At 35.0% G+C, this 16473-nt stretch overlaps 1 protein-coding gene and 1 pseudogene across 2 annotated transcripts in view; one reads left to right on the top strand and one right to left on the bottom strand.

Annotated features, from left to right (window-relative positions):
- Nucleotides 1-16473, top strand: part of KLHL1 (kelch like family member 1) — a 460807-nt gene that overhangs the window by 167393 nt on the left and 276941 nt on the right. The window contains exon 2 of one of the 2 annotated variants that reach the window (XM_065902213.1): nucleotides 193-375. The exons of the other annotated variant lie outside the window; for it this stretch is intronic. Within the exon in view, the coding sequence (XP_065758285.1) occupies nucleotides 193-375 (183 nt within the window). The remainder of the gene's footprint in view (nucleotides 1-192; nucleotides 376-16473) is intronic. 2 annotated transcript variants of the gene reach the window in all.
- LOC136144567 (U2 spliceosomal RNA) lies at nucleotides 1791-1891 on the bottom strand (annotated as a pseudogene).

Here is a 16473-nt window from a genome sequence, read left to right as displayed (position 1 = left end):
GAAAAATTTACAATTCATTTATTGCTTCCTAAAACAAATTGTTTAACCCCAAGTGGATTTTTCTGACATATTAATAATAATGGACATAAGAAGAGAAGCTTAAATTTAAAACTAAAACTTTTATGTAGTTCTGAACAATTGGTGGCACTTTATAAACCCCATCTTTTTGTGCTTTTTGTGTGTGGTTTGCAGACTGTCAGAAACTAACCATTTGCTGACGCCTCAAAGTGATATGGATTCCGGTAGCTCTGAAGAATTCTATCAGGCTGTGCACCATGCTGAGCAAACATTCAGAAAAATGGAAAGTTATTTGAAGCAACAGCAACTCTGTGATGTTATCCTGATTGTTGGGAACCGAAAAATACCTGCACATAGGTATAGTAATCTGTCTTTATCAGAAATATGAATGCATATATTTAGAATGATGGTCTGGTATATAGATTTTAAAATACTCTACAACTAGAGAAATAAGAATTCACATTTTTAAGGAAGTTTGGGTAATTTTCTTGGTGAGAGTTATAGTGCTATGTTAAGTCATCTTTTTAAGAAGTAAAGTTTTTAAGAAGTAAAGTAAAATGTAAATAGTTCAAAAATAAAGTTTCTAATAAGGTTGAAAAATACCCCATTTTATTGACTCACTACTGAGTCATACTAATTGGGAATCAATTTTGATTTAGGAGTATGTATCTAAGCTCTGAAATGAGATATGCTTTTCTGTCAAAATTGAAAGAAAGGTTATTTTTGGTATACACTGTCTTTTTCAACTAGGACATTCATAGTGATATCTTTATTTTAAATTTATTAAAAATTCTTTAATTTGTGACATATTGATATTATTTCTAAGGCCCAATATATTCAAAGATTAATGCATTTTAAAATATTCATTATTATTTACTTATAAATAATAATTTTAAGTTACATGAACTAGATATTATTTGTGTCCTATTGATATGCTGTTAGTTTATTCCTGAAAATTCATTAAACTTGATGTTGAATTTTTTTCCTCAATTTTTCTATTTATTTTTTTTGAAATTTTAATGAAAAAATAATTTTAATTTAATTTTTGATACTAATTATTTTAAATAGTTGAATATATGGGCAAATTACCTAAGGCTACCTTGATGTAAGCCATTTAATACCATTAATACTGATGAATAAATAGAAAATAATAAACTGTATAAAATAAATATTTTCAATGTACCTCTCTTTCCCATATTTTTAAACTTATATTGCATTATCTAGATAATATATATGCACCTAAGTGCAAACTATTAAAAGAATTCCAAAATATAAGACTGTATTTCTATTATGATAAAAATGTTAAATCATGGACATTGCATTTAAACAAATACACTAAAAATGCTTAGGAAAGAACATTTAACATTGAATAATTCATCTAGATCTTATGGGGTTCAGTTCATCAACTAACTATGACAGCAACTCTAGTAATACAATAGTGATAGTCAGTAAATCATGTCCAATTCTTTGTAACCCCAAGGACTGAAGCTTGCCAGGCTCCTCTGTCCATGGACTTGTCCAGGCAAGAATACTGGAGTGGGTTGCCATTTCCTTCTCCAAAAATATAATATTCACACTTATTTTGTGAGCACTTCTATGAAACTGCATTATCATTACCAATAGAACAATTGTATTATCATTATTATTGAGACAGTGTTGCAATATGTGTGACAAATATGTAGATTATTCTAACGTATCATCTAAATAACATCTAGATAAAAATTCTGTTAACAAGTGATTTTAACTTCATAATGGAGCTAAATTTATTTTATTTAAATTACCCACTTGTTTAATATATATATATATACACACACACATATATATATACGCACACACACTACACTTGATCTTAGCCAAAAGGCCGAGAATATATATATTTGTTCAAGAAGACAGAGGGAGTCACCTCAAAAGTATGTTAACAGATTAAATTCTCATTAATTTTGTAAAACAGAGCTTTATATAATTTTAATAATCTTATTTTATAGACTTTTATTGGTACTAATTTAGTATTTCTCATTTGAAGCAATTTTAACCAGTATATTGAGGAATTCCCCCATATTAACTATATTCTATTGTTTTCCATATTACTCTTCTTATCTAGATTGTTAATATTGTTTTCTAAATAATTTGGTAAATTATGCATTTATTTTATAACAAATATGACTAAAACATAGTCTGTTTATTGGTTTAGATTACTGGATAATATATTTTAGTGACATATTATTTCTATAAATAATATTCTAAACATTTAAATATGTTATGTGTTTAGCAGATATGAAATTAGATATATTATTGTCAGTTATCTACATTTTTCTTAATATAAGACAATTTTGCCCTATTCACTAAAATTATTTAAATTAGGATTTATATTTTCTTTATTTATATTTTCTTCTTATATTTTCTTACACATATATATATGTGTGGTTTAAAACTTTAGTACTATCCTTTCAGCAAGTAGATATCTAAGTTAAACATATATTAACAAATATGTGAGAAAATATTTATGGGAAGCTTGAAAAAGGCAAGCACTGTTTTTAATCATTGCAAGTATATTGCACTACAAAGATCATGTGTGTTCTCTTTCATATTAATTATCTTGTCACTTGACACTTTCAAATCAATTCCCATTTAAGTTAACAGATTATGACCATTACTGACTTCCCATCAAATCTTTAGCTTATGTGATGGCATATATATATTTAACCTGATGTAAGTCACAACTGTTTATTAATGAAATGCCATGTCTTTATAGGTATATTCAGATTATTGTTAAGCATATTTTAAGTAGATTAACTCTGAAAGGCTAACAGTATTTAAGATAATCATTAATATATTTTCAGAATTAAAAATAATAAAAATCTTGATGTTATCTGTGCTTTAGTTTCTCAAAGAAATTCTGAAATACAGACTTCTTATAAATAGTCCAGATTAACTGGTTAGCAACTACCAAAACAAAACATTTGAAGGTAAAACTCCAAATTCTAAATATAGGAATTTTTCTTAGGTAGGCTGTCTATAATTAGGTATGTCAGATGCTGAAAATTAGACTAGCAAGAGCAATATTAATAATTTAGACAGTAAAATTTTCAATAGTAAAAGAATTAAGAAGTTTTCATGGCTTATTCTCTCATGACATACAACTATATAATGAAAAACGGTTAAGCTTTTGAAAGTTTTTTTTCTCCCTTTAGCCATTATTAAGAATAAGTGCCTTGCATATAAATAAATGAGAAAATCTTAAACAGTTAACTTCCTGTGAGTTGGAAATAATTGTATTTTTAATTTTATGTGCATAGAAAAAGTGTGGAAGAATCTAAAGCATGCAGTCAACAATCTTTGTTCTTGGGAAGTAAGTCTCCTAGGCACAATAAAGGAGGCACTGGAATTATTTTCAATGTATAAACATATATATGCTTTGAACTTCTTAGTATGAACATTTCAAGATCAAATAAATTCTTAAGTGAAAAATAAAATGATATATGATAGAGAAAAATGGATCTTGCTCTATAGACCAAATCATTGGGTATCTCAGGAAGCAACCTATTCTATTTTCATTTTCCTGCAGGGGTTTCCCTGGTGGCTTAGACAGTAAAGAATCTACCAAAATGTGGGAGACCCAGGTTTGATCCCTGGGTTGGGAAGATACCCTGGAGAAGGGAATGGCAACCCACTCCAGTATCCTTGCCTGGAGAATTCCATGGACAGAGGAGCCTGGCAATTACAGTCCAAGGGTTGCAAACAGTAAGATCCAACTGAGTGACTAGCACTTTGACAGTGTATTTATTTATTTCAAGAATCCCTCCAACTAATAAAAATAAATAAATAAATATATATTTATTACTCTATTGTTCTTTACTGAGCACTAGTATTATGGAAATAGTTAAGGCTAAAAGTAGGAATTGCTATATTTAGAAACATACTTACTTTCATAAGTAACTTAGATATTAATACTCAAGAGTAGGCAAACAGCAATGTTTATCTCTACTGATGGAAAGTTAGTTTATAGATTTTTTTGATGGGAGCAGAATAAATTATAATAGTTCTTTACAAACTTCAGAAGAAAAAAAAAATCCCAGTGCCTGCTGGCTTCGGTAACTCTAGGCAACTCCCATTGCACTAGGCTCTGGAAGTGCTCCTGTGGACAAAGAATGCCTATGAGGCCCCCTCAACCCAGACGGGGTTCCCTGAACCAGGCTTCTGGTTGGCCCAAGCAGGCCAACTACCAGAGATCCAGGCTTTTATCCTTCCCACTGTCGGGCCACCCCCTTGTGCCCAGTTCTAGTGCCAGGCTTGCTCCTGTGGATCCAAACTTTAAGCTGGTTCCCATGAATCCGGGCTTCCCTTGTGGCTCAACTGCTAAAGAATTCTCCTGCAATGCGGGACACATAAGTTTGATACCTGTGTTGGGAAAAGTGAAAGTGAAGTCACTCAGTCGTGTCCAACTCTTTGCTACCCCATGGACTGTAGCCTACCAGGCTCCTCCATCTGTGGGATTCTCCAGGCAAGAATACTGGAGTGGGTTGCCATTTCCTTCTCCACAAGTTGGGAAGATCCCCTGGAAAAGGGAAAGGCCATGCATTCCAGTATTCTGGCCTGGAGAATTCCATGGATTGTATAGTCTATGGGGATGTGAAGAGTTGGTTACCAATGAGCGACTTTCAGAGAGCCTGATGAACTATGGATGGAAGTTCGTGACATTGTACAGGAGACAGGGATCAAGACCATCCCCATGGAAAAGAAATGCAAAAAGGCAAAATGGTTGTCTGAGGAGGCCTTACAAATCGCTGTGAAAAGAAGAGAAGCTAAAAGCAAAGGAGAAAAGGAAAGATATTCCCATTTGAGCTCAGAGTTCCAAAGAATAGCAAGGAGAGGTAAGAAAGCCTTCCTCAGTGATCAATGAAAAGAAATAGAGGAAAACAACAGAATGGGAGAGACTAGAGATCTCTTCAAGAAAATTAGAGATACCAAGGGAACATTTCATGCAAAAATGGACTCAATAAAGGACAGAAATAGAATGGACCTAACAGAAGCAGAAGATATTCAGAAGAGGTGGCAAGAAAGCACAGAAGAACTGTACAAAAAGATCTTCATGACTGAGATAATCACAATGGTGTGATCACTCACCTAGAGCCAGATATCCTGGAATGTGAAGTCAAGTGGGCCTTAGGAAGCATCACTATGAACAAAGCTAGTGGATGTGATGGAATTCCAGTTGAGCTATTTCAAATCCTGAAAGATGATGCTATGAAAGTGCTGCACTCAATATGCCAGCAAATTTGGAAAACTCAACAGTGGCCACAGGACTGGAAAAGGTCAATTTTCATTCCAATCCCTAAGAAAGGCAATGCCAAAGAATGCTCAAACTACCACACAATTGCACTCATCTCACATGCTAGTAAAGTAATGCTCAAAATTCTCCAAGCCAGGCTTCAGCAATACATGAACCAAGAACTTCCAGATGTTCAAGCTGGTTTTAGAAAAAACAGAGGAAGCAGAGATCAAATTGCCAATATCCGCTGGATCATCGAAAAAGCAAGAGAGTTCCAGAAAATCATCTATTTCTGCTTTATTGACTATGCCAAAGCCTTTGACTGTGTGGATCACAATAAACTGTGGAAAATTCTGAAAGAGATGGGAATACCAGACAACATGACCTGCCTCTTGAGAAACCTGTATGCAGATCAGGAAGCAACAGTTAGAACTGGACATGGAACAACAGACTGGTTACAAATAGGAAAAGGAGTATCTCAAGGCTGTATATTGTCACCCTGCTGATTTAACTTATATGCAGAGTACATCATGAGAAACACTGGCTGGAAGAAGCACAAGCTAGAATCAAGATTGCCAGGAGAAATATCAATAACCTCAGATATGCAGATGACACCACCCTTATGGCAGAAAGTGAAGAGGAACTAAAGAGCCTCTTGATGAAAATGAAAGAGGAGAATGAAAAAGTTGGCTTACAGCTCAACATTCAGAAAACAAAGATCATGGCATCTGGTCCCACCACCTCATGGGAAATAGATGGTGAGACAGTGGAAACAGTGTCAGACTTTATTTTTTTTAGGCTCCAAAATCACTGCAGATGGTGATTTCAGCCATGAAATTAAAAGATGCTTACTCCTTGGAAGGAAAGTTATAACCAACCTAGATAGCTTATTAAAAAGCAGAGACATTACTTTGCCAACAAAGGTCCGTCTGGTCAAGGCTATGATTTTTCCAGTGGTCATGTATGGATGTGAGAGTTGGACTGTGAAGAAAGCTGAACAGCGAATAATTTATGCTTTTGAACTGTGGTGTTGGAGAAGACTCTTGAGAGTCCCTTGGACTGCAAGAAGGGGATGACAGAGGATGAGGTGGCTGGATGACATCACCGACTCGATGGGCATGAGTTTGAGTAAAGTTCGGGAGTTTGTGATGGACAGGGAGGCCTGGTGTGCTGCGATTCATGGGGTCGCAAAGAGTCGGACAGGACTGAGCGACTGAACTGAACTGAACTGAGCGACTTTCACTTTCACTTTCCCTTGGATCCAGGCTGTTTGCTGTCTCTGCAACAGAAACTTGCTCTGGCGGAACAAACCCTCATACTGGCCCGGAAGTTTTCACCTTACAAGCAAATTCTGGTGGTTCCAAGTTCCAAGCTTACTCTACTACTACACCAGCCACAAGAATAATCCAATACTGCAATATTGCTGGTGTAGTAATCACTGTAATATATATGTTAGATGATAAACGTGTTCAAAATAACTATAGCTACAATAATTAGTTAATGAAAATACAGTATAGTATAACAACAGGTAAATTGTGACATCAAAACAAAATATGGGGGGATGGAAAAGTGGGAGTAAAAGGTCAGAGTATTTGTATGAGGTTGAAATTAAGTTATCAGCATAAAATAGATTCATTTTTTATAGAATATTTTATGTAAATTTCATGGTAATCATAAAGCAAACTTACAACAGATACACAAAAGCAAAAAAGAAAGGAATTAAAGCATAACACTAGAAAATCATCAATCCCCAAGAAAAAAATAGCAAAAAAGGAAGGAAGAAACAAAGACTCAGCAAAACAGTCAGAAAACAGTACAATGCCATTATAAACCCTTACCTATCAGTAACTATTCTAAATATAATTGGATTAAATTCTTTAATACAAAGGCATAGAGTGGCTAAATGACTTAAAATCTAAGACCCAGTTATATTCTGTCTATAAGAAATTCAGCTTTAAGAACACATATAGTCTCAAAGTAAATGGATAGAAAAAGTTATTCCAAGCAAACTAAAATAAAAAGAGATCACAGTAGCTATGGTTATTTCAGACAGAATAGACTTTAAGCCAAAAGTTGTAACAAGAGACAAAGATGGTCACTATATAGTGATAAAAGTATCAATTCATCAATAGAATATAACAATTATAAAAGTATTATGGTAATCCTTTCACAGTATATATATGTGTGTGTGTATCACATTGACACATTATATATCAACAGTGGACTTCACAAGTAGCTCAGCTGGTAAAGAAGCCGCCTATAATGCAGGAGAATCTGGTTTGATTCCTGGGTTGGGAAGATTCTCTAGGGAAGAGATAGGTTACCCACTCCAGTATTCTTGAGCTTCACTGGTGGCTCAGATGGTAAGGAATCTGCCTCCAATGAGGGAGACTTGGGTTCGATCCCTGGGTTGGGAAGATCTCCTGGAGGAGGACATGGCAACCCACTCCAGTATTCTTGCCTGGAGAATCCCCATGGACAGAGGAGCCTGGCGGGCTGCAGTCCATGCAGTCACAGTCGAACATGACTGAGGCTAAGCACAGCACTGCACATATCAACAATATCTCAATAAAACTAAGCTAGGGGAGATAAAAGAAGCTGAAAACTTTTTTTTTTCACCATTGTTTAGATGTCATGTAAATATCCTCTTTATTCCTACTATGAATATACAGCAATCAGTGAAGCATCTTTCCTTGTATTAATTAAAACAGATGTTCATCAAACATATTATAGCATTGGTCTATGTCCTGCTAGTGATGCAAAAGAATTAATAAATATGCTCATTTACCTTATGAAGCTTCCAACTATCTTGAAGAGGAAAGAATAACCCATAGGACAATGTCGTTGTGTTTGTAAATAACTACAATTGAAATATATGGCTTTGATTCCAAATACAAGAGACAATGAAAGAAATGAGTACTATATGAGAGTATTATAAAAGCTTTTTTTTAGGAGAGATTGAGATCAGCCTAATGAAAGAGAACAAATATGCTATTTTAGATAGAATAGTATAGAAAATAGAGAAGTAAAGAATTTGCGGTTTTGAAAATTATGATGTACCAGCTTAGCTGATGTGGAGCAATACAGAAAGTAAGCTATAAAATTAAGGCAAACGTGATTATGATGAACCATGATATCTTGTAGAGGGGTTTGCATCTGAAATTATGTGGACAATTAAAAGTTCACAGAGGTTCTTGAATAGGGGAGTAACATAATCAAGTCAATGCTGTGTTTAGTCGTTCAATCGTGTCTGATTCTTTGAGACCTCATGGGCTGTAACCCACCAGGCTTCTCTGTCCATGGGGATTTTCCAGGCAAGAAGACTGGAGTGGGTTGCATGCCCTCCTCCAGAGGATCTTCCCCACCCAGGGATCGAACCCAGGGCTCCCCACATTGTAGGATTCTTTACCAACTGAACCACCAGGGAAGCCCAAGAATACTGTTATGGGTAGCCTATCCCTTCACCAGAGGATCTTCCCCACTCAGGAATCAAACTGAGGTCCCCTGCATTGCAGGTGGATTGTTTACCAACTGAGCTAATCAAATAAATAGTAATAATAATATATTAATAGCTTCCCTGGAGGCTCTGATGGTTAAAAACCTGCCTGCAATGTGGGAGACCCAGTTTCGATCCCTGGGTAGGGAAGATACCCTGGCAAAGGAAATGTCAACACACTCCAGTATTCTTGCCTGGAAAATCCCTTGGACAGAGGAGCCTGGTGGGCTATATAGAGTCACAAAGAGTCAGACACTACTGAGAGACTAGCACTTTCATTTCCAGTAATACTAGTTAACGCTCACGCTATTGCTAATCTGCCAAGCCGTATTTGAAGTACATCTCATATACTAACCCACTTTTGTCCTGAGAAGGAAGAAAATTATTTTTCCACTTTTTCTCTCATAGAATAGAAAATGGAGAAATTAAGAATTCACCCAAATTATACATTTCATAGGTAGTGGAAATAAATTCAAACCCAGGCTGTCTGGCTTTAGAAGTAATGCTTTAATGACTACAATAGTCTGCTTAGCATAATTTACAAAGACAGTTCTGAAAAATGGTACAGGTTTAGAAAATGTACAAAAGATCCACAGAGCAAAAACTAGCTACTGTCCCAAGAAGCTGCTATACTTAATCCAGGCATGAAATGAGGACTATGTAAACATTGAAAAAGAAATGAATTGAGAAATACTTTGAACAATGTCCTTAGTCAGAATCTTTATATGCAGAGTGGTGACTGGAATTCAGGTGTGCAGGGTTTATTCATAGAGTATTTTCAGAAGAAGAGCAGGATAGGGCAGAAGAAGGAGCAAATCCAGGATGTGGTCTCTGCAGGTCTGTCGTTTCATCTTTAACTGCTAGTCATAACCTGAGGAAAAGGGACAGACTTCACACCTTGGTTCTATTAGTCATCATTGTTGGACCCACTCACTGAGAGTTGGGAAGGTTGTAGAATTTGGGAGATGAGGTAAGAGTAGCTGGAGCACGTGGAGTGAGGCAGCTTCTGTTAGAGCAAGTGCAACTGATCCACACAGGACTGACAATTGGGAGTGGTTAGGTGTCAATATCCCTGGTGCTGGAGCCATAGGTGTACCCCATAAGAGGGGTCTGGGCACAGCAACCATACAGCCCCATCCAAGAGGAAAGATGATCTTGTGTCACGTTTATATAGGCAACAAAGCCAGAGGACATAAGTGATGACTTCGTAATATTGTGAAAATTCAACATATTGGTGAGGCACCAAGTAGAATCAGGGAAGTAAAAATAAAAGAGCCCTCCCAGTTAATACTCTGAGTTTAGTTGAGGGCATACCAGAATGCTACTGGGATATCTAGTGAGCAGTTTCTATAGGCATTCTAGATAAGATGCTAGATTAAAACCGCAATAAATGCTATAATTAAGGCCATGCTCACACATGGTTCTGAAACAGTGAGTGTTAAGGCCAAAATTTAAAGATCCAGGAAAAAAACTCAGAGGCAGTGAAAGGGTCAAGAAGTAAGAGTAAGAGAAGTCAAAAAATTTGAGGAAAACCGAGCTAAGGAAGTCTGCACTGCCTTAGCTAAAATGGGATTTGGAGAAGGCATGGGAAGTCCACAGTGTCAAACTCCACAATAACCTGGAGTAGGACTTAGACAGGTTTAATAGCTTTGTAAGGAAATAAATTTGTAGTGACCTCAATAAGAGATTTTTCCAGAGTGACTGCAGGCATTCACTTATTTATGCAGTTTTTGCTCCTGCTTCTCTTGCATTAATAGAAGCTATATACTCACCTATGAAGATATTACTTTCTTTTATGCATTGCATTCCTCTTTTAACATCTAATTCAAATTTTATGTGTCACTAAATCTAAATGCAGTATAAACTTTTCTGTACTTCTCTTACTGAGTTAGCAGTATTTTGTATTTTATAGCTGATGGAGAAGATTTCATATAATTATTTGTGATAGAATTCTGTAGGTTTTGTAATATTTTCCTCTGCATGGATGTTGCCTGGTTGCAAATAAAGCCCTTATATACTTAAAGTTAAACTGGTTAACTGGCTAACTTTATGTCAGTATATTTCTTATGCTCCAGGAAATATATATATATATATATATATATATATATATATATATATATATATAAACATACATACATATATATATGTATCTGTGGTTTATGATAATTTTCTTTTGTATTCAGTTATATTTAGTTCATTTGATAAAACTGATTAACACTGATTTATCTAATCAGTGTATAACAAATATTTAAAGCTATCTGTATCTTAATTATTTTGTCACCTAAGGGAATATAAAGAGTTGACATGTTTAGGTACTAACTGTTCATTTAAATATGTAGCAAACTGGTAACTTTAAATATTTCCAACATGTTACCAATTAGGCTATTAATATTAATAGTCAAAATCATGAATCACATCCCTAAATTCATGAAGTATATACTGAGGGCTTTTTTCATTTGAAAAAAGTCATAAACTTATGAATCGTAAACACTATAAATCATGAAGTTATATTGATACCACTAACTTCAATCCACTTTTTCAATCCACAGAAAAGAGCTTCAGGAATAATTCAGACAGCTATTTAAAACACACATCTTAACTACAATTCAGTTTTCAATTTTTTAAAAATAATTCTCTATTCATTTAGAATCAGAACATATTGTCAAATATTCTACTCATTCATCTTAAAATATATTCCTACTTAGGATTTTAAAATATACAAAAATCTTAACAATTATTAAAACAACAATAAATCATCAGAAAATTGAAGTAGCTGCATGTTTTTAAAGGTATCAAAAAATTGTGACAAAACAATAAAAATTAAAAATAACTAAAAACTAAAGTAATATTCTCTTCTTAGCTTCTACTTTTATTTTAATGGTGTGAGTTGATCACAATGTCCATTTTACAACTGATACTTACACTACATGGGAGAAAGGCTGGGGAATATAAATCTACGGTCAAGAGCAAAATCAGTCGACTCAAACTGGAAACAAGGCCATTAAAGCAACTATGAAAGATAATTTAAAATATCTATAGAAAAAGATGAATATGATAAATAATGTAAGTTGATATTAACAGAGATTTGGAAAAAAATTTTGACTCACTAGAAGTCTTCTGCAATAAAATACAAAGCAAAAGAAAAATTGAGTGTAAACTGAGCTCACTCAACAATTGTAAGGTACTCTCAATGATTGGAACATACATAGAATTAAAGTCCAAAAAAGAGTTAGAAGAAGAATTAGATGAAAAAATGAGATATAATTAGCAGATAATTTTCTAAATTTGATGAAAAAGACTCATCAACCTCTCCAGGAAGCTCAGAAAATGGTAAGAAGAATAACAAAGTAACCACATCTATGTAACTTAAGCCATAATAGGCCAACTCTAAATCCTAAAATAAACTGAGAAAAACTAAAACAATTAGATATAAAGGGCATAGTAAAACAGGGAAATCAATTATAAGAATGAAAAATCATTTCTATTAGAAACAATGGAGTCTTGATCATAAGAGACTGCTTTCTAGTTCAAAAAAAAAATTCAATCTAGAATTCTATATTAAGTGAAATAATTTTGTATTCTCAATGCAGCTAAATTAAGATATTTTTATATAAATGAAAACTGACAGAATTTATTATCATCAGACATGCTTTACAAGAAATACCAAAGAAGTTTCTTTCACTTGAAGGGTATTGGTGCCCTTCAGTATCTTTATCCTTCTTTAGAACAAAATTGAGTCATTTTTACTTTCACACATATATTCTTTGGGCTTCCCTGATAGGTCAGTTGGTAAAGAATCCACCTACAGTGCAGGAGACCCCAGTTCGATTATTGGGTTGGGAAGATCAACTGGAGAAGGGACAGGTTAACCACCCCAGTATTCTTGGCCTTCCCCTGTGGCTCAGCTGATAAAGAATCTACCTGCAATGTGGGAGACCTGGGTTCGATCCCTGGGTTGGGGAGATCCCCTGGAGAAGGGAAAGGCTACCCACCCCAGTATTCTGGCCTGGTAAATTCCATGAATTGTACAGTCCATAGGGTCACAAAGAGTCAGATACAACTGAGTGACTTTCACTTGCACTTTCATATGTTCTTTAAAATGATTCTTGACTGAGCAAGCAGAAAGTAAGGAATAGGAGCAAGAAAAATTATGCTGTTCCAAGAAGGTTCTTGTAGTGTTCATGAAGCATTAGGTTGGTACAAAGGGAAATGCAAGGAATGCTAAATCAATATAACTAGGCTTAACGCATCTTTATTGATCAAAATAGGAACCATTACAATCAATACATTTTTGCCAATGAGAAATAGGTTTGTTTATTCTTGTAGGGTAAAAATCCATGCCTCAGGATTCCACAGACTCTTGGAAAGTATTTTCTGTCTCCTGCTGGTTGTGGAAGCATTTTACATGCAAAAAGTTGTCCAGATGCTTGCAGAAATGGTAGTTGATTGGTGAGAGAGGTCAGATGAATATGGCTGATAAGGGGCAAAACTTCGTAGCTCAATTTCTTCAACTTTAATGCTTGGTTGTGTGACATGTGGTCAGGCATTGTTATGAAGAAGAATTGGGCCCTCTCTGTTAACCAATGCCAGCTCTAGGCATTGCAGTTTTCAGTGCATCTCATCAATTCACTAAGCATACTTCTCAGATGTAATAGTTTCACTAGGATTCAGAAAGCTGTAGTGGATAGACCAGCAGCAAACAGTGACCATGACTTTTTTTTTTTTTTTTTGTGCAAGTTTGACTTTGGGAAGTGCTTTGGAGCTTCTTCTTAGTCTAACCAGGGAATCCCAAGTGGCTCAAATGGTAAAGAATATGCCTGTAGTGCAGGAGAACTGGGTTCAATTCCTGGGTAGGGAAGATTCCCTGAGAAGGGAATGACTCCTCACTGCAGTGTCCTTGCCTGGAGAATTCTATGGACACAGGAGCCTGGCAGGTTATAGTCTATGGGATTGCAAAGAGTAGGACTCAAGTGAACAGCTAACACTTTCACTCAGTCCAATCGCTGAGCTGGTTGTCATAATATAATTTTCAACTCACGTCACAATCCAATCAAGAAATGATTCATTGTTATTTCACAGAATAAGAGAAAACAGCACTTCGAAGCAAAGGCCCCCCCCCCCCCCACTTTGGATCAACTCATAAGGCACCCTCTAATCAAGCTTTTTCACCTTCCCAATTTGCTTCAAATGTCAAATAACTATAGAATTATCGATGTTGAGTTCTTGGGCAACTTCTCATGTAGTTGTAAGAGGATCACCCTTGATGATGGCTCCCAACTGATCACTGTCAACTTCCAGTGACCAACCACTATACTTCTCATTGTCAAGTCTCTCAACTCCTTTGCAAAACTTCTTGAACCACCACTGCACTGTATGTTCAATAGTAGTTCCTGGGTCAAATGCATTATTGATGTTGCAAGTTGTCTCTACTGCTTTATGAGTCATATTGAACTTAAATTAAAAAAAAAAAAAAGTCTGGAATTTGCTTTTTGTCTGACATCATTTCCATATCCTAAAATAAATATAAAATTAAAAAAGTAATAAGTCATTAGCAATAATAATAATAATAATAATAAAGTGAGAGATACACATTAAAATGATGTATAACATAACCACATTTATTTAAGCATGTATTTCAGTGTCAAACAGCAAAGTTCAACAATGCAAAACCACAATTACTTTTGCACCAACCTAACAGGGCAATTTTACTTGACAGTAGACTATTACTAGTTAAAAATTAGTGTGTAATCTCTAAACAGAGTCAGCAAACCTAAGTGCAGAGGCCACATCTGACATGTAGGTAGGTTTTGTATGGACCATGAACTAAAATTCATTTTCACATTTTCCACTGATTGAATTTTCTTAAAGGAAATTGTGATAGTATATGTTGTTGTGGGCAACTGAGACGCTAAATTCTGTTTGACTCTTGTGTGATTCCAAGGACTGTAGCCCACTGGGCTCCTCTGTTTATGGAATTTTCCAGGCAAAAACCTCAAGTAGGTTGCCATTTCCTTCTCCAGCGTATCTTCCCAACTCAAGGACTGAATCTGTGTCTCCTGCATTGGCAGATGGATTCTTACCACTGAGTCAGCAGGGAAGCCCTAGAGAATGTACGCATGATTCTTAATACCTAAACTACTTTATAACTGGCTCTTTGTAGAGAAAGTTCTGACCCCTATTTAAAAACAACTACTTAAAAAAAAAAAAAAAAAAAAACACATATGCATGCAAGAAAAAAGAGGCAGTTAAAATATAAAAGAATGAGATGAAATAAAAGACACTAATAAATGAATATATAAACCAAAAAGACTAAATGGAGCAAATTGAAAGCAAATATAGTTGAGTAGAAAGGTAGAATTAAACCTGAATATCATTTTTAACAAAAAACATTAGTAAATTTTAGAAACTGAATGTGTGCTTGGTCTCTCAGTCGTGTCCGACTCTGCGACCCCACGGACTGTAACCTGCCAGCCTCCTCTCTGTCCATGGGATTCTCCAGGCAAGAATGCTAAAGTTGGTTGCCATTTCCTTGTCCAGGAGATCATCCCAACCCATGGATCAAACTCAGGTCTCCCACACAGCAAGCTGATTTTTTAGCATCTAAGCCACCAGGGAAGCTCAAGAATACTGGAGTGGGAATCCTATCTCTTCTCCAGGGCATCTTCTTGACCCAGGGATTGAATCATGGTTTTCTGCATTACAGATGGAATCTTTATCAGTTGAGCTACCAGGGAAGCCCCAAGGAGCTGGGGATAAAATGGGCTAATTCTTGAGAAATGGAAACCTTAATGAAGAAAAAAAGAGTATATAAAAAAGGCTTGTAGCTAATTTAATCACTGAAATTGGACTAATATGTCACCTTTTCCCAAAATAGATCAACAAAGATTTTATTCAAGTTCTGGAACATTTTAAAAGAAAAATTATTTACTTTCTTCCATAAGTTGCTATACATAATTTAGAAGATTTTAAGTTTCCAATTCATTTTACAAAGCTAGTATAATCTTTATTCAAGAATCAAATAGGGAAAAACAAGAAAAGAAAATAGCAGGTTCTTTTGTCATGACTTTAAATAGAAAAATCAATCCTAATGATAATTTTGATTCAGGAAAAAGAAATACATTTTATGGATGTTAACATCTACATGTTATAAATCTGTTTGGCATAGCTAAAAATTAAAGGGGTTTTCCTTACTTGGAAAAGCTCATACAATAAAAATTTAGCAAGCATTCTACAGAAAGAGTCTAGATATAACTTGTTTAAGATAGAAAGTAACCCAAATTTTCTCTCCCAACATGACTATGTTTAACACAGCATTGAGGTCTTATATGAACCTGAAAGAAAGGTATAGTGAAAGGAGTCGTGGAGGATGGACAGGAAGTGGTCAAAACAAGATTCTTAGCAGATGATTTAATCATCTGCCTAGGCAGTTAAATCAGAAAGACTATTAAGCTAATTCAGCAAATATGCCACATAAGAGATAGATCCATGAAAGTTTCAACTAATGAATCCTACATCAAAAAACACCAAAAATGTTACTTTTTAAAGTTGTTATTCATTACACTAACAAAACTCTAAATTATGTAAGAATCAAAAAAGAATACACAAGATAATTTTAGAAAAAAAAATTTGAATTAAAAGCACACAAGATATTCTGAATACATGGAGAGATATTTTATACTCTTGTATTGGA

Source organism: Muntiacus reevesi, chromosome 11, assembly GCF_963930625.1.
Source record: "Muntiacus reevesi chromosome 11, mMunRee1.1, whole genome shotgun sequence".
NCBI lineage: Eukaryota > Metazoa > Chordata > Mammalia > Artiodactyla > Cervidae > Muntiacus > Muntiacus reevesi.
Note: the sequence above shows the minus strand (reverse complement) of the source record. Positions and strands in the feature narration are given on the sequence as shown.